Source organism: Heliangelus exortis, chromosome 15 (assembly GCF_036169615.1).
Source record: "Heliangelus exortis chromosome 15, bHelExo1.hap1, whole genome shotgun sequence".
In the NCBI taxonomy this organism is placed as follows: Eukaryota; Metazoa; Chordata; class Aves; order Apodiformes; family Trochilidae; genus Heliangelus; species Heliangelus exortis.
Genome location: NC_092436.1, coordinates 834,766 through 852,977, shown reverse-complemented (window position 1 = coordinate 852,977; position 18,212 = coordinate 834,766). Strand labels below are relative to the sequence as shown.

At 51.7% G+C, this 18,212-nt stretch overlaps 1 protein-coding gene across 5 annotated transcripts in view; it reads left to right on the top strand.

Annotated features, from left to right (window-relative positions):
• Nucleotides 1-18,212, top strand: part of ARHGAP26 (Rho GTPase activating protein 26) — a 99,510-nt gene that overhangs the window by 68,427 nt on the left and 12,871 nt on the right. For all 5 annotated transcript variants that reach the window (XR_011728961.1, XR_011728963.1, XR_011728962.1 and 2 more), the window contains exons 19-20: nucleotides 620-758; nucleotides 4,288-4,441. Coding sequence is in view for 2 of the 5 variants with exons in the window: in XM_071759346.1 (XP_071615447.1) it covers nucleotides 620-758; nucleotides 4,288-4,441 (293 nt within the window). In the remaining 3 variants the exon portion in view is untranslated. The remainder of the gene's footprint in view (nucleotides 1-619; nucleotides 759-4,287; nucleotides 4,442-18,212) is intronic.

The window sequence follows — 18,212 nt, the reverse complement described above, 5'->3', positions numbered from 1 at the left end:
CTTGGCAGCCCTTGGTACCACTTGGCTCTCCAGCAGGGAAAGATGCTTGGGGATGATGCTTGATATCCCCAAGGGAAGGGACACCTTGGGAATGCTGGGCTGGAGCCCTGCTTGTTGTCTGAGCCCGGGAGAGGATAAATACCCAAATGTCACCAACAACCAAACAGAGCGACTGCCCCTCTGCTCTGGAGGTCTGTGCAGCTTTCAGATTCCATCCCCTTGAGAAGAATGCGATGACTCAGGTTTCTGACAGCTGCAGCTGGAAGCCAGGAAGACTTTCCCAAGCTGGGCAGCATCAGCGGGTGCCAGGCCACCCAGGGGATGCTGCGTGGGGACGGGGCTCTGCCGAGCCCGGGGCACCCTCCTTGTCCCTCCAAAACTCAGCAGAGCACCAGCTCCTTGGGACCCTCTGCGTTTGCATCGTGTGTTTTGGGTGACGAGCAGAGAAAAGGAGCTCAGACAGCAGCATGGGAAGAGGGGGGTGTCGGGAACCGGACCCCAAACGTCGCCTCCTCCACCGCGCTCCTCGCTGCGGGGAGCGGGGCAGAGCGGGCAGGTAGGCAGCTGTTCTGTCTGGAGGGCTGATGCCAAAGAACATCTTGTTTATTATTTTTAACAGATATTTAACACGGTGCCAGAGACTTTGCCATCGAACTCGCAGCTGCTGCTATCTCGCAAGAAGAGCACGGACTCGAAGCCGCCCTCCTGCAGCGAGAGGCCTCTGACGCTCTTCCACACCCCCCAGCCCACTGACACCCGTAAGTGTGCCCAAGCCTGGCTCACTGGACCCGAATTCTTGCCCTAATTGTGACCGATTCCCGTGCCGCTCCCCTGCAGCTCCCCTGGTGTCACTGGGAAAGGAGATTCCCCCGACGGGATCGGGCTCCGGGGATGGGGGTGTGAGGATCGCCCGGCATCCCAGCCCTGACCCCGGGGCTGGGGCTGAGCCTGCCCTCCTGCAGGATAAAATGTTGCTGCCCCCTCCCCACCTGGTGGCCCCCTGTGCCTTCCCCTTCTCGTGTTCCCCCAGCCCTGTCCTCACCACCATCAGCTGCTGAGATGCTCGGGGGCACACGGGACGTGCAGCCGGGGTGGGCACCCCCGGGGTCCCCAGGAGGCCACCCTTGTGGGCACTTTGCCTTTTAGAGGCATGAGAACTCGGGCAGGAGGTGCTGAGTTTTGCTGAGGGTTATGTACCATGGCAGTTTAAAAATGCCCAAGATCACCTTTCCATTTCTGTCCCTAACTGATGCTCCAGACACTTGGGTGAGGGAGGCAGCTCAGGGAGCAGCAGCAGCAGAGTCTCTGCTCAGGCTCTTCATGTGACTCTTCAGCATAAACTCCATTCACAGGAAAAAGTCAGGCTGGAAGACTCCTTAGGGATCATCTGGTCCAACCCTTCTGATCTTAATGTTTATGAGATGTCTCAGCACCCTGGTCAAAGACTTAAAATTTTCTTTCCAAAGTGGGGGAATCCACTTGAGTTACCACAAATTATTGGGCACTCTCCTTGCAGAAGATATCAGAATGACACAGGGGGGGTTAAGGAAGCAGAAGCAGCACCAAAGTGTGCTCTAGAAATAGCCTGGCACTTGACTCTAGGGGGGGACCTCACATATCAAAAGCTGCTTTTAAAAAATTTCAGCTTGGGTGATTTATTTGCTACTCACCAAGCAGTTCCCTCTCAGGCTCTGGAGTCACCCTGGCTGCAGGAGCCTTCCCACACCATCCTCACCTTGCCTAGGAGAGGAACTGAGTTCCTTTCTTTATTTCTCCATGTCTTTATTCCCAGTATTTTCCCCTAGTTTCCTCCTGCCAATCTGCAGCCTGCCCTGCCTGTGGGGACCCTCTCTGTGCTCAGCATCCCTGCTGCACGTGGATAACGTCAGATTTCCTGCCTTGCTGCTCTGGAAAGGGGCCAGGGCTCTATGTCAGGATGAAGCCTGAGGACCCAGGCAGGCTGTGAACCCCCCCAGCAGCTCAAGAAATGTGCTCCAGTTCTGCTCTGGTACTGTGAGACCAGATTAAACCTCACGGCGAAGAAGCCTTTGCTATAAGCTTTTAAAAAACACAAAGGAAAATATCAAATCAGCCTCTGGAAAAGGAGGAAATAAAGTAAAGGAAGAGTTTCAGATTCTGCCATTCACCTCCCTTCCTCTTTAGATGAAACACTTCCAGTTCCTGGGCTGATAGGGACTTGAATTCAATATTGGCTGGGAGCAGGCTCTGAGATTAGGCAGGCAATTGACACTGATCTGCCAGGCTTACAGAGATTATTTTTGGACTTCGGCCTTGGGCAGAACAAATGTTTGGGAATAAGAAGATGTAGTTGTCAGCCCACAGCCCCTCTGCTCAGGTCTGGGCTCCTCAGCCACCCCCCCTGCTCTGGTGGGACCCCCCTGGGCTCAGTCACCTTCTCAGGCTGTCCCAGCACTGTGTGGACACAGAGGAATGATGTGGCTTTCAGGGGGTTAGGTCCTTAGGCAGCTTCATTTCTCTTTTATTTTTATTTTATTTCTCTTTTATTTCATCTCCTGCCTCCTCCTGCCAATGTTTGTGGAGGTCGGTGCTCTGCTCCTCTTCACTTTTGCCTCTTTCTACCTTCTGCATAAATAATCTTTGTCACCACAGGGTGCCTTCTGAGTCCAGGTGGGCTTTTAGGAGCTCATAGCTTTGTATCCGAGGGCTGTGGCTTGGGTTTAGGGGAAGCATGGCTCAGAGCTGATGAGATGGTTTGGATTTGCCTTTTGTAATGTCAGGTGGTGACAGAAAGTCCAGGGAGGCAGATCAGAGGAACAAAATATGGGGCAGGGAGTTGTAGGTGCTGCCTGGGGCTTAGTGAGGATCAAGGTTAATGGGATGCAGTCCCAGGAAGGTGTTGACACAGTTAACACCTCCTTGGCCTTGGCTAATCTCTGGGAGATGAGCTCCACCTGGGCTTAACCAGGTTTCAGCCTTGGCTGGGAGCCATGGAGGTGCTGGTTTTATCCAGGTACCAGCAGGATGCAGCTGGTTCTGACCAGCTCCAGGGTGAGGAGCAGCCTCAGCCCCTGCTCTGCCCCCAGCATCCCCAAACCTTTTGTCCCTGGGGGCTTTTCTTGAAGCAGGGGGGTTGCCACATCCTCCCCTCTGCCTGAGACAACACCACTGCCAGGTTTTCCTGTGGAAACGTGAGTGGGTTCTTTCTGCTGGATGCTCAGGATGAAGTTTTTGTACATCCCAGGAGTTCTTTTTATGCCTTTCTTTAAACATGGGCAGGGGGCAGATGGGGTACAGCAGAGGTGTCCAATTTCAAGGGGTGGAGAATAAGGGTTCCCCTATTCCCATGTGCTTTTTAGTAGCAATTTGGTCATATTACTGTGTGCTGGGAAAATAATTTCTGAAAGATTTAGTTCTGTTTTCCAGCAGGTGCCCATCTTTCAGGAAAGCCTCATCCCAGAAGTGGGAGTTCCCTGCTCTGGGGCTGCTTTCTGTGCCATCAGTGATGATAATTGCTTCTCACAATTGCAATTACTGCTTGTAAGGAAAAGGCATCTTAGGAAAATGAATTTATGTGATTTTAGGTAATTGGGCATAGAGCTGAGGATGTTGGGTTGGGATACATAATATTTGCACTCCCCACTGATGGAGTTACACAAATAAGGGGGAGATCTCTTCACAGAATCTGATCAAACCCTCAGAATCCTCCAGGCTGGCAGCCAGTGCCAGTGCTTCCCCAGCACTGTTTTCCCAGTCAGTGTTTCAGCCCAGCACTGTTTTGGGTCAGATATGATCCAGATTTCTGTATTTCAGGGGAGCAGAGCAGAGACCCCATCCCCTTTCTCCTTATAGATCTGGCCAGGAAAGGTCAATAGTGGTTGACATCAAGTCTTAGACTGAAGCAGTTTTTGCTGAGATAAACTTTAACTGAGTGATCTGTGCTCCTCCTGTTCTAAAATCTTATCCTGCTCTGTCACACAAACAGTCCCTTGGCAGCTGATTTCAGTCTCGGGGAAATCCATTCCTGTATGGAGTTTGCATTTTAATTTTTTCTCAGGTTGTGCAGTACTTTGGACGTCTTTGGGAATATAAAAATGTCAGTGCCTTGATTTAAAAAAAATGATAGTATTTTCTTAATAAGAATTCATTTAAAATGTAGCTGCATCTTGAAAGCAAAGAGTGCCCAATACTCCTTGTGGCTGGATGTATAATATCTGGAAAACATGTCTGTAAAGTGACTTCTGGGCTCTGCAATCACTCTGCTGTGTCTGAGGGCTGATGGGTCTTGGCTTTTGGTGTTTTTTGTAGAGGAGAACAGGAACAGCATCATCACCTCCAGCCTGGAATCTGTCATCTCTGCAAACACAAACAGCTTCCTCAACTCCAGCACCGCTCCCCAGCCCAGCCTCAACTCCAGTGATCTTGAACTAGAAGTAATTAAACCCACCAGGCCAAATTCACTGTAAGTACAGTGGTAATTAGTGTTTTATAGGCTCGCTGTCCTTAATCTTTAATCAGGGCTGTTTCTTACTCGGAATCCCAGCAGTTTGTTGAAGAATACAATTTAAAGTTTTAATTTTTAATGGGTGCCTAGCGTGTGCCCTGCATTTTTAACTGGGTCTAAGCAGTGGAATTAGTCACTGTGGCTTCTCCCTGCCAGAGGGTTTCAGCTCGGATTATTCTGCACATGTGGAATATTTTTTTTGAGCAGAACTCCTCCTTGCTGCTTGAACTGCTCGACCCATCTGGTGGTAACCCCAGCGAGCACAAAGGACTTTTCTTCCGAGTTAAATCCTATGACTGTTGTCAGTACAGTTGATCTCCGGCCAAATCTGTGCCATTGCTTCTGCTATTGCTTCCTTCATCTGGAAAGTTCAAGGGAAAAAACCAGCGACCTTAGGAATGACTCCCTGGGGACAGCCAAGTTATTTATGAAGTCCCCTGAACTCGACAGAGCTGAGCCCTCGTGCCGATGGCCGCTTCTGCCGGGGGAATTTCCTTCCTGCCCTGGCTCTGCTGGGCCCCGTAGCATTTTCCCACAGAACCTCCCCTCCTCGGACATGTGAAGATCTGCTGAGATCTTCAAGAGCCACCGGAGTCCTTGCAAACCAAAGCCAATCCCCCCCTTTGTCCCCAAGGGCTCTCCCAGGCTGGGCGGGCAGGGATGCTGCTCCCCGCTCCTGGCATCACCACGTGCAGGGACCTTCTCTGGGTGGGGGGGACCTTCCCTTCCCACCCCTCTGGTCCTCCCACAGCCTCCAAACACTCCCAGTTCCCACTCAACCCTAGAAGCCCCTTGTGAGCTCCTCGCTGCTGTGGCTGCTTCCTCCTGGTGATGGCAGCAGGGGAGGGGGGCTGGAGAAGTGGCAGGGTGAGGGGGTAGAGGTGGTGGGACTGGTGGCTGATGGCTTGGTTGGCAGCAGGGTTGGGGTTTGGGGGGTCCTGGGGTGCTGCCTGCAGCAGTTGGTAAGTCCAGCCCCTGCCTGTGAGCAGAGGAAGGCTCTGCCTCTCTCCTCAGCATCACCATCACCAGCTGGGTGAGTACCAAGCCAGCCCAGCCCCTCCTGCTCCCAGGGGATTTACCTGCAGGGAGGAAGCCACCAGGGAGGAGCTTTGTGGTGGCAGAGTAGAGCACCCAAAAGGTAAGACACCTCTGAATTCAGGCTGCACATCACCTGGGTTGTGCAGGCAGTGAAGATGCCTCTGTACCTTGTGCTGTCTGTGGAAGCTCTGAAGTCAGTCACATACCCTTCCCCCAGCAGGATGCTTTTAGTTTATTTATCCTCCAAGGGGAAAGAAAAAAAAAAGATGTGACTGATAATGCAGTGAGGTTTGTGAGCCTGAGCCTTGCTGTGACCTTACAGGAATTTTCTGCCCAATTTGCAGGGTTTTTTGGCATTCCGTGAGTTGCTTCTTCCTAATAATTTCTTTTTGAAAGGCAACCAGCAGAATAAATCAGCTGGAGTTATGTGGGGCTTTGGGGAATGGAGGCAGCTTGGTGTTATTGAGGAATGAAGGGAGCAGAGCAGGAGGGAGCCCTCTCTTCTGCCAAGGAGCCTGTGCAGGGCTCTGGAGGGAGGTGGTGATGGGCAAGGTGGCACCAGCTGCTCTTCTGGTGCTTCTCCTCCAGCCTGGTGGTTATGTGATGAGTATGTGGTGGTTATGATCACCCTTCCACGTGCAGGGGTACACAAGTTTTCAGTCCTTGTTTTCAGAGGTTGAAAAGCAGAGCCTCCAGGTGAATAATGCCACGAGCCCAAATATTTTCTTCTCCAGAACCATCCAACCTTCAGAAAAGCACCACCGGTTGCCTCCTGCCCGCAGGCTGCAGCTGGATTTGGTGTTTCCACCCTCAGAGCCTTGGTGGCACCCGAGTGTGGTGTCCCCACATGTGATGTGTCACCCTGGGCATGGTGGCTTCTGCCTGCACAGGGCCACCCCCCCCTGCCAGAGCCCTTGGGGAGCTGCAGGGGAGGAAGGAGCTGGATCGGTTTGAAGTTCTCTCTGCTTAGTAAGCTGAAAACTGAGGTTCTGGTGAAAAATAACTCCTGTTGATCTCAGCGGGAGGCTTGCTGGAGTACAGATGTTAAAGGCTGCAAGTCTGGGGGATTTCTTGGTTTCCTGTTGCTGCATTTCTGCACCCAAAGGCTGGCTGGAAATGCGCGATGCTAAAAATCGTCAGCGCCGTCTGTGAAACCAGAGGGGCTCCCTGGAGCTTTTATTTACAAAACCCTCTCAGCTCCTCTCTGAGTCCCCCCAGGTCTGCTCCTTAGTTCTGAAATCCTTAGGGGAACGTGGTCCTTCTCAGATTTGCCTCCCCTCCAGCATGATCCTCCCTCCCCAACCCCCAGGGAGTTGGTTTTGCTGCGGGAGGAAGGCTCTTCCTTCCCAGCCACCCATCAGGGTTTTTACTATGGGGATGCATTTATTTAGTAGGGCTGGGTTTATTTTGGTGGAAAAAGTGCTCTGGGCTGGAGTTGTACTATGGGTGAGTCAGCGGGGCTGTTGTCCCATGCCAGGAGCTATCACTGTGACCAAGGCTGGTGTCCAGGGCCACCAGAGTCCCAGGGAGGAGGGGTTTGTTTCTAAAGAAGTGTTGAGTTTCTGGATCCTGCCCTTGCAGAAACCCCCTTTTCAGCCCCAGAAGTGCTGTAGCATAGATACACACCTCAGCTGGAGAGGGGGGGAAGTTTGCACACAAGTTGGGTGATGATGAAAAGCAGATTTGAGGCTGAGGTTTGCAAACCCTCGCAGCAAAGCCCCGTGCTGGGAATATTTTTTTATATATTTCTGAGAATATTTTTTTATATATTTCTGCCCCCTGCAGAATCCTGTCACACAGCCTCCTTAGAGTCACCTTTTAGTGCTCAAAATGAGCATAATAATAATAATCCCTGAGGCTGAGACTGGCAGCTGGGCATAGCACGGGGTGCTCCTGGCTGGGTCCTGCCTGTGCCCTGCTGCAGGCTCTGCAAAGCTGCATGAGTTGTTGTAGTTTGGGAAAGTTGGGGTGAGGGTTTCAGGAAGGGCTGGGCTGGGTCACAGAGCACCCTAGATGTGTAGCCAGCCCTTGGGGTGCTTCCCCAGGCCCCATGGGTGCCCCTCCATCAGCCAACCTTGGGCAAGCTGCTCCCTCCTGCTGCTGCTCTTCCCTGGCCAGCAAATGGGACTGGAATACAGAACACTTTTATGTTGGTTTTTTTTTTTTTTTTTTTTTAGCACTTGGATGTTGTTAAAGTCCTTGGCCCTGTCTTTGCAGTGCTGGTTCCCAGCAGTGGCTCTGAGCAGTGATTTTATCCCTTTCTGTCCTTTTGAATATTTTGCTGCCTCCGAAGGTCGGCTCCTCTGCAGAGGGTCTCCTGGGGTGCTCCAACAGCTGCTTCTTGCAGCTTTCCAATACTCCCTTGGAGGCTTTTTGCCTTCTGAGCTTCTAAAACCTTCAGTCTGTGTTGGGAAGTTATTTAGCAGGGTTCTCAGGGCAAAACCATCCCCTCCCTGGGCACAAGGCTTACGTGTCCTTGGGTGCTGAGCTGGGGTCCGTGGGGCTGGGTGAGGCTGGGCCAGCAGGATGGGGGGGGCTGAGGGGCAGGAGGAGGCTTTACCTGTGCAGAACAGACACAGAAATGCTCCTTTTTTTCCTGCAGGGTGGGACCAGAGCATCAGCTGTGGGTGTCTCTAAAAATAGCAGGGACCCAGCTATTAAATAGCCTGGGGCTGACCTCACAAGACCCTCCCGGGTCTGCTGTCCTTCTGCAAAGCCCTGACAAGCCCTCTGACTTTGGAAGGGATTTCTGGGCTGGGGAGCCAGCCTCCTGCACGAGGAAATGCCAGAGCTCAGAGCTGTTGCTTGCCCCACAGCCTCTGCAGCCAAAATTTCCCCCGTGGTGGGATCTTTTCCTGCTTTGCCATCGGGCAGCCAAAGGGCAAAGCTTCAGCAGGGTGTGTGCCCACCTCTGGAGGACTTTGGTGCCTTTTTTATTGTAGGGTAGCATCCTGTGCCTTGGGGTTGTGCTGGCTTGATAATTACAGAGCAGCTCCCATCATAAAAAAAAATAAATCAATGCCCTCGGAGTTTGCTTTGAACCAACTCAAAAGCAGTGAATGCTGAAGGCAGGAGCACTGGGTGGAGGGGTTATCATACCTTGCTCCCTCAAATTGGGGTATTTTGCACCTCCTTGACCCCGGGGGGCTCTGCCTTTAGGGAAATACCAGCTTGGGGAAACTTGGATTTAGTCACTGCATTTTCTGTTTGCAGTTTGCTTTTTCTCACTGACCAAGTATGGCCATTTCTGGCCCTGCATGGGCATGGAAAGAAATGAGGAGCAGATCTAAGGTCCAGTGGTCACGAAAAAAATAACCCACTTAATCTAAAGGAAGAGAGGCTATTCCCATGTGCTTTTGATTTACAGGACCAGAATAAATCTTCATTAGGCATCCCAGTTAAAACTCGGGCGTTTCTCCTCCCCCGCCCCAAAAATGAGAGAAATTTCAAGTATTAATCTGTCTGCAGAGCAGGCTCCATCAGTGGCTTTGTGCTGGGCTGTGGGCACATTGGAGCTGTGGGGCTGGTGGCCCCATGGCCTCTGAAGTCCCTGAGCATCCCCAAGCCATGCCCAGCTGGAGCATCAGGGATGGATGGGATGGGATGGGACAGTATTTTCTGGAATAAATAATCTCTTTAAAAGGCCAGCAGCTTTTGGCAGTTGTCAGCTGTGACAGACGTAAGAAAAGGACCTTTCAGTGCTGCTGCTGGCCCCTTGCAGGAGCTAAGTCACTTTTTCCACTCTGAAAAACGGCGACATAAACATGACACAGCCTTATCCAGCAGCAGCTCTGCCCCCAGCACCCCCACAGAATCCAGAGCTCTGCAGCAAAGGGAAATTGTTCCGGGCTGCTTTTCTTTTTGTTAAACTTCTGTGGAGTCGCCAGTAGTAGGAGGGAAGTGAACTTCACCATGCCCTGCTTCTTTAGTCGAATTATTGTATGAACAAATCCTCCTGCTGTCAGGGCACCACGGCCCTGGGCTGGCAGGGAGCTCAGCCAGGTGAGAGGGGCTGGGGTGGCTTCAGAATTCAAGGCAGAGTTTCTTGCTTTCTGTGTGCTGGGTGAAGTTTGCAGCTTGGAATAAACTTATTTATTTGTTTATTTGTTTTATATTTATAGCCAGCCCCTCCCTCCCCCCCTTATCTATCTATTGAATTTATTTATAGCTGGACACCACCACATTTATTTATCTGTCTGTCTGTCTATTTATTTATTTATTTATAGCCAGACCCCCCCCTGAAGGGAGTTTTTTTGCAGGCTGTGGAAGCCCAAGGCCTCTGCACATCCCTGCTCAGAGCTGGGTGGGAGCAGGGTGAGGAGGTTGTGCAGGGGACACAGGGTGGTGTCCCTGGCACCCTGTCTCAGGGCCAGTTTAATTCAGTGTTAGACCCCATCGTCTGGGATTCTTTTCCTGCAAAATGCAGGGGAAATCCTGGCAGAGCAGAGCTTTCTGCAGGCTGCAGTTAACCCATGGTTACAATCAGCAGTGACCTCTGTGTCTTGTCACTGCTGTCACAAAATGCTGTCATTTTTTTGGCTGAAGTTCCAGAAGTGCTCAGCCACTTTTCGGTTTGGTGTCTTTTGTTGGTTTTTTTTACAGCTATGTGTGATATTGGATGTCTAGTTGGGTGCACAGAGTCAGAGAGGCCTCAGTGGTTTATCCAAAGGGCAGCAGCATCAGCAGCCTTGTCCCTGCCCTGCCCTGGGCTTTGCATCCTAAAGGGAAATCCCATCTTTTATCCCAGCAGCAGGAGCTGGGATGGCAGCTGCTCAGGGTGTTCCCTTTCAGAGCAGGACCAGGGCTGGTTGCAGCTGAAGTTATTCATTCCAGCAGTGGTGTTAGATGTGCTCACCCCAGCCAGGCTTGCACAGGAGGTGCTCATTAGTCACTGCTGAGCTTTTCACACTTCAGAGATGCAGAGGAGGTTGGTTAATAAGGAGCTGTTGCTCTCACCAGATAACATCTTGCTGACTCGGCAAAAAACAAAACCTTTGCCATCCTCCTCCTCAGCAGGATGCTGCTGCTGGGTGGCAGAGGGAGCAGGAGGAGGGATGAATCCAGGGGCTGGTGCCAGCAGCTCTGCTCTCCTCTGGGGTCACCACAGGGGGAGGTGACACGGCTGTGGCACTGGGGACCTGTGCTGCCAGCACCAGGGACCAGTCTGTCCTGCTCTGGCAGTTTTGTTTCATCTCAGGGTGTTTGGTGTGGCCCAGGGCTTTGGGAGCTGGCAGATCATTGGTACCATGATAACATCCATGCCTAATGCCTGTTCCCCTTTTCCCCCCCCCCTTCCTTCCTGGCTTCTGCTGGGATGGTACAAATAACCCTGGGTCAGCAAAGCCCCTTGAGTCCTGGGGTCTCAGCTTTGCACCCATCCATGATTATAATATAAACAGCAATATAGGATTTTTTTTTCCCCCCCACTTCTGCTCTGCAGGTTGGATTTGCCAGGTTGGAAGTTCAGTTGGCTTTTCTGGCTGGTCCATCCTTGTGCTGATGGGGAGGATGCCCCAGCAGAGCTCTGTGTGTCCCCCCCCGGGTCCCATCCCTCGGGAGGGGATGCAGGGGGACAGCATGGATCTGCTGGGAGTTTCTGAGCTTGTGCTTCCTTCTGTGCTCCAGGTCAGAATATTTCTGGGATGATCCCTTCCCTGTTAGCCAGTGATTGAGGTGCAGAACCCCTGGGTTTGCAGGCTGTGAGCTGTATTTTCTGTCTGTGTTTCCCGGGTCAGAGGGATGGATGCAGCTCAGGAGACAGGAGCCCTGTAATGAATTTAAAAGGGAAAAAAAATCACATATAGATGACTGTAAACCTCTCCAGAAACAGGCAGCCAGATGGTCTGACCTGCACATCACCAGGGCAGCTTATGAACCCCCCCAGCAGTGCTGAGAAGGGGCTGGGGGTCAGGGGAGGCTGGCAAGGGGTCCAGCTGCCTCCTCCCCAGGGCCAGGCAGGGAGGAGAGAGCTGGCAGCATCCTCTGCCTCTGCCCATCCCTTCAAGTCAGAAATAAACCCTTAACCTGCACGACCTCTGCAGTTCCTCTCCCTTTTGCTCCCTTGTTTTGCAGAGGCTCTGGTTTATTTGCTGGTGGTGTTTGGATTGCTGGAGAATAATGGGAATTAGAGGTGCAGGAGCTGGTCCCACCCTCATCCTGCCTTCCCGGCAGCCACTTTGGGAATGTCTCTCTGAAATGGCATCTCTGGGACTTCTGTTTAAGAAATTTTCTCATAAATCAAGTGCTCCTGTTCCCCGAGGAACCTGGATTCTCACTGCCTCTCCTCCTCCCTCCCCTCCCTGCCGCAAGACTCGGCCCCTTTCGTCTTTTGGAAAAAGGCTGAGAAAATGCGCCGGGGTTTTGTGCCTCACTGTGGAAATGGGGTGATTTGTACACAGAGGGGTCCTCTTCCTCCTGGGTGGGAGAGCTGGAGGCCAGGAGGATGTCCCAGGGGCTGGCAGGCAGCAGGGATGGGGCTGCCAGCCTGCTCGGGAGGTTCCCGCACTGCAGCAAAGCCTCGGTGCCATCCGAGCAGTGCTTGGCGGGGTAAAGATGTGGCTTTTTCTGCTTTAGCCTCATTTTCTGCTTCTCTCTGTTAATCTGAAATGGCAAAGAGAACCTTGAGGTGGTGCCTGGGCTCTTGACGTGGCATTAGAAACCCCCTGGTGCCTTCGGGGAGGGGGTAGGAAAAGGGAGGAAATAGGAACTTGATTAATTGGGAGGCTTTGGGCAAAACAAAGCTGTTTCTTCTTCCTTCCACCTCATTGTGGCCGGATGGCCAGGAGCCACGGCAGCTCTGGAGAAAGCCAAGAGCTGGGAGAGACGTTGTCAGGGCCAGGAGCTTGGGGCTGGGATCCCCCTGGGACCCTCTTCTGTCCCCATGAGTCCCTGGTCGGGGGCACAGCAGCCCTGAGCATCAGGAGGTGACATGTGGGGAGCCACTGCTCAGGCTGGAGAGGAGAGGAGGTCCCAGCAGCTCAGCCCAGCCCCAAACCCCTGGTTTTTTGCCTGATCTGGGTGTTGATGGTGAAGGCCAGCCTCGTGGGGCGGGGCTGCTGGCCGCCAAAGGAAAAAAAATGGCATTTTTTAAGGATTAGGTAAAAATCTTGTAATCGCGGCTCCCCCGGAAAAAGCCTTATCTAAATTTCTTTTTGGGGCCAGCAGACCTGCTCCCTGCTGCTGTCCTGCCCTGGGGCTGGGGGTTGGACACTCAGGGGTTGTGGTCCCAGCAGGGTGGGGTGGTCTGGAGCCGGTGTGAGGGGTGCCCTGGGCAGTCCCCAGCTCCAGGTCCCCGGGGAAGCTGCTGCTCCAAGCGTTGCCTTCCAAGCAGGGTCATGAGACACAATGATTCTGTCTTTCCTTCCTTCCCTCGATGCCTTCCTGTGCTGCTGGTTGGGCTTTGCATCTTTTCTGTCTCCTGGCGTTGCAGTTTGCATTTGAAATGTGGGGTTGGGTTTGTGCTCCAGAGGTTTAGAAATTATTTCCAGTTTCAAACAGAAACCGCCTATCTCCTCGTTGTCTTGTTTGAGAAAAGATCCTGAAATTCCCAGTCTGTTGCTTGGCTTATTCCAGATGACATAATATTCAAAGTATCTTATGACTTACTTATTTTTTTTTGGTGCAGCCTGTTACAAGGGTGTCTGTATGTTTGTTTGGTTTAGGGCACTTTTACCTTGGGAGTCCCACACTGAGCCTGCAGCTAGAAAGCTCCATAACCTTCAGTGATTCAAGGGTCTGGCAAACATCTTCAAACCCAGCTCATGAAAAACACAAGCAGGGTACTCAGTAGACTCCACAGATAAATATACTTGAGGCTCAGTTGCTAATGGCAATACTTTTTGAAACTTGCACCTATCTGCATGCATATATTTAATAATTCCTTCCTTTGTCGCGTTTAAATAATCTGGGATTTATTTTCAAAGCATCTGTGTGCTTCCGTGGGGTGTTTTTCAAGGTACATGGAAAAGAACGATGCTTGTAGGTCCCAAGAGCAGTGATCTTGCTTTGGGGGAAGGCAGAGAGAAATTCCAGACTGGAGGTGAGAGATTTCAGGCTCTTTGGCCAAGCCCAGAAGCCCCGTGCAGCAGGAGAAGGTGGAAGGTGGGTGCTGGATCTGTTTTTCTTCTTTGGGGGCTCTTGGTGTCCCCCCAGAGTTTGGCACTGCAAGTGTTCAGAGCTTTAGCTCTTTTCACTTTTTAGTTGGCTCTCTGTCTAGAAACTTTCCACAAGTTGAACTTGGAAATTAAGCCAAATATTCTCATAAAAGAAGTCTCCAGCTCTGTGGCTAACCCCAAGTCAACCAGCACTCAGACAGTAACATATTTTCTCCAGGCTCATCCCTTACTCCAAAGGTGATTTCTCAGCCCAAGAGCCCTTTTACCAAGGGGATCAGACCCCCCTCATCCTTTTGTCAGCTGGGATGAGTTCTGTGCTTGCTTTGAGTGTCTGGTGGGTGCTCCCCTGGGGCTGTCACCTGTGTGGGTGCTCAGGGACAGACAGACAGACGGACAGTCTCTGCTGGGTCTCCTCTGTGGCTCCTGCCTCTCTGGAGCCTTTTCTGAGGTTTCTGCCTTTGAACAGCACAGCTCTGTTTGTGTGATGTGCTTGGGGAACATCTGAGGCTGCTGCCTGCAAACTGAATTGCTTTACACCTCCCTCCAAGAGATCTAAAAAAGCACCTTAAACTTTAACGGGGCGCAGGCTTAGAAACAGCTTTGCTGAGATAGAAAATACACAGGGACTGCACTTCCATGGCTTGCTTCATTCACCCTATTAGTGTGGAGATAGCTGCATGGCTGGAGGTTTTCTTCAAAGAAACTGCCTCAGACAAATATTGGCTAATGGAAATTTTACTTTCAAATAAAGCAATATTTGAAAAAAAAAAAACCCAAAAACCCAACACATTAAGGCCATTGTGGGGAGATGGATGCAGGAATCAAAGATGCTGCAGCAAAGCCTTCCCCAGGGCAGCAGGCAGAACAGTCTCTATTTTGTTATGAGCAGATCTCCAGGCTCATCTTCGTGCTGGCCAGGCCTTTCCTTTGCACTTTTCCCTTTTCCTGGCTGCCATCTCCCTTTTCCCTTTGCCTTTGGGTTCCAGGCTGTGTTCTGCCCCGTGGCTCGGTGCCGCGCTCACCCCCGCATCCCGGCTCAGCTCCCAGCTCGGGCTGCAGCTCCCTTGCTTTTGGGCAGAATCTCTCAAGCCTGAGCCCAAGCCAAGATTTTTATTGAGACCGCTGAAAGCGAAATGATAGTAAATTAGGTCTTTCTGCCACCTATAAATGTCACTGGAGCAAAAATATTTTCAAGGAACGGCCGAGCGGATTCTTTGGTTCCTCTCTCTGCGGGCGGACTTGATTCAAAACCAAGGATGTAGCCTAGACTCTCCCTTGTGAAAGTCTTTTGACGAATGTGGGAGTGTTTTCTGAAGGCAGTGCTGCTTTCCAGCCCTACCACACAGGCACTGAAAAGGCTGAAAACCTCCCAAACCTCCCCAGTCTCCCAGCAGCTGCCGGGATGGAGGAGCCGCGCGTGAGCGGGGTTCAGATGGGGACCTCCGGCCACCCCCTCCTCCCCCCCAGCCCGTTTCCCAGTAAAAAGCTGACAATTTCCCCTGAAAATTGGGGCAGGGGGAAAACCAGGGCTGCTGGCTGGCAAAGACATCCTGTCTCCCTCTGAAAGAAGATCCTTGTACCTAATTAACTTCGTAAATTAGCCGGAGCCGCCAGGCCACCACTTTCACCGAAAATGGGGGTAACCCAATCCCCCTGCTCCTTTCTGCCCCCGTAAGGGATCCTGCCCGACGATTAATTTTTCCCTGCTCCTCTCTCCTTCCAGCTGCACGTTGCCCGGGCACAAGCTGCTCAGCAGCCCCTCCTGACAGGGCTGTGCTAAGCTGGGAAATTATCAGCAGCACAAGAACCGCCACCAATTATCCGCCTGTGCCCGGGCATCGCTCCCTCCTTGGCCCTTCCCCGGGGATGGAAGGGGTCTGCAGGCTTCCTGCACCAAAGGTCTCCCTGCCCGAGGCAGTGGGGAAGGGAACCCCAGGAGGAAGGAGCAGGATTTCATCTTTTTGTTGTTGTTGTTGCTGTCTGTGCTTGGGAAAACAGCGATGCCGACAGCCGCGTTCCCGGCGGATGGGAGGAAAATCCCCTCTGGAAAATCCCCACCTGGAAGGGTGGGAGAGAGGGGAGAGGAGGGGGATCCACAGGGTGGGCACAGAGCTGCCTGCTTTAAACCTTGCTCCTGGAAACCCTGCTGGGGGTCCCTGAGGAGCAGGGAGGGGGATTGATCCCCTTAGGATGCAGCGGAGTGGGCACAGGGAGCCCTCTGCCTGCCTGGCAGGTTGGGTTTCTGGGGCTTTTGTTGTGTTTGAGGTGATAAAAAGTGGGGTTTGGGTCTCGAGTTTTTGTGGATCAACCTGCTCCTGTCTCACAGGTCACCTCTGCCAGGTCCCAGACCTCCCAGGGTCCCCCCTGAACACCCTGGGGTCTCCAGGCACAGCAATGGGTGCAGCCCACGGGGAGAACACACAAAATAGACAGGAAAAAATAACCAATACCCCCAGAATTGATCATCCCTGTATTTGATTAAGGGAAGGGAGAAAAGGCTCTGTTTTCAGCTCGATCCCAGGCAGAGGAATTGAGGATGGGCCAGGAAACTGGGAGGGTTGTGGTGCTCACACCTCCCAGCTGGGCTGCACTGGGAGGGGATGTGCAGCTTGAGGAGGAGGCAAAAATGTTATTACAAAGCTTGGGTTTTAAAAATGTTATTACAAAGCTTGGGTTGTCTGAGTGGGAAGGAAAAAAAAAAAAAAAAAAAAAGGAAAAGAACTAAACTGGGACTTTTTTTTGATAAATAGAATCCTAGAATGGTTTGGGATGGAAGAGACCTTAAAGACCATCTAGTTCCAACCCCCCTGCATGGGCAGGGACACCTCCCACTAGATAAATATGATGAAATTGGGTTGTTTCTGTGTTGTGGTCTCAGGGTTTTGGAGTGGAATGTTCTGATCAGCTCTCTGTGACTGCTGGGTGCAGAATGCTTGCAAACCAAAGCAGCACAACCCCGAAGATCCAAAAGGAAATCAGACAAATCAAGTAAAAAAACATTATTCTGGAGTGGCTTTACTCACCCATTCTTCTCAAATCACTCTTCCAGGCCAAAATAATCCTCATTTTTTTCTCCAATGTGTGTGGCTTAGGTGGGCAGGTGCTGGTTCTTTACAGGGTGTGCAGAATGCTTGCACAATAAAAAAAAAAAAAAATCAGAGTTTCAGCTCACGGTGCTGGTGAAGGCTTAAATAAAGAGCCTTTGGTTTGGGTTGGGATTTGAGTCTGGAAATGGCCTTCTGTCAAACTATGTGAAGAAGATTGCTTAGCCAGGAATGAATTTTTTTACAGCTTGGAAGTAGCTTTTCTGACCATTTCCAGAAATTACTTCAAAAGGCAAAGGAAATTTTCTTCCTTCAGAGGGCTGGCAGTGACAGGGTGCCAAAAAACTGCTCAGGGTGTTGTGTTTACCTCCCATGTTTTACCTCCAATATTTCTGCCTCCCCCCCAGGGCTGTGATCCCACAGGGATTTCCATCTCCTTCGCTTCTTTGGGGTGGCAGATGGGAGAGTTTTTCTTTTCTGGGGGCCATAGGATGGGGTTGGACGCCAGAGAAAAATGAGAGATTTCTGGAGGGCTGTTGAGGTCTCCTTAGAGCTACAATTTGCTGGTGACTAATGCAGAATTACTTCATGTGCTGGGAGCTGTGGCGTGATGGGAAAGCTCTGACTAAGATGCTGGCTCCTGATTTACCAACACTTCCCTCTTGAGCTGCCATTTGGTTTCCTACTGGCACGTTGCAGCTTGGCTATTAATAATTAAGAGCTTTAATACAGTGTGAAAGCACTTGGTCCAACATCAAGGCTGCCAGCTTGATTTGCAGTCTGCTGAGAGCCCTTTGAGCTGAGAGGGGACAGGGAGGGGGCTCTTAATGGAGCAGAAAATACAGCTGGGGGGCTCTTAATGGGGCAGAAAATACAGCTGCTGAGCTAATGGGGAGAAGGCAGAAGAGGCTGTGTCCAGGCCAGGTGATGTGAAGGACCCAGAGACACCTGGGCATGGAGCTGGGGTTGTCCCTCTGCTCTTCCTGCCTCTCCAGGTTCCTGCAGGAGCAGGGATTTGGTCATTTGCTGCTGCCCTGCTCTGTTATTTATCAGGAGATGCTGTTCCAGAGGGAGAAGGCACAAGGTTCCCACTGATGGGGGGGACACCAGTGAGATCCCATCCCAGCATTCACACAACTTCATGCCAGGAGGATGCCCCAAGCCACCGATGTCCTCACATCCCTTGGAAACCCCAAACCTCATCTCTCTGCCTTTGGAAGTGTCTCTGAGGTGGGACAAGGGAAACTCCAAGTCTTCATCCCAAGGTCAGAGCTCTTCCCCTCCTGTTATTCAAGTGGAAGAGGTTTTAGGGGATGATTAAAGCAGGGATGAACCCGTGTACAAAGAGGGACACATCCCTGTTATCCCAGAGAGGATTCTGTCACCTGGAGACAGAGGAATTTGTAAATGGAGATGTGGGCAAAGTCTGTGCTGCAGAAGTTGAGCTTTTTTGGACTTGTTTGGTGAGCACAGTGCCTCTTGGCTGCTTCTTTCCCTTGTTTTCCTTCCTTTTCCCCCTCAATGATGACACAG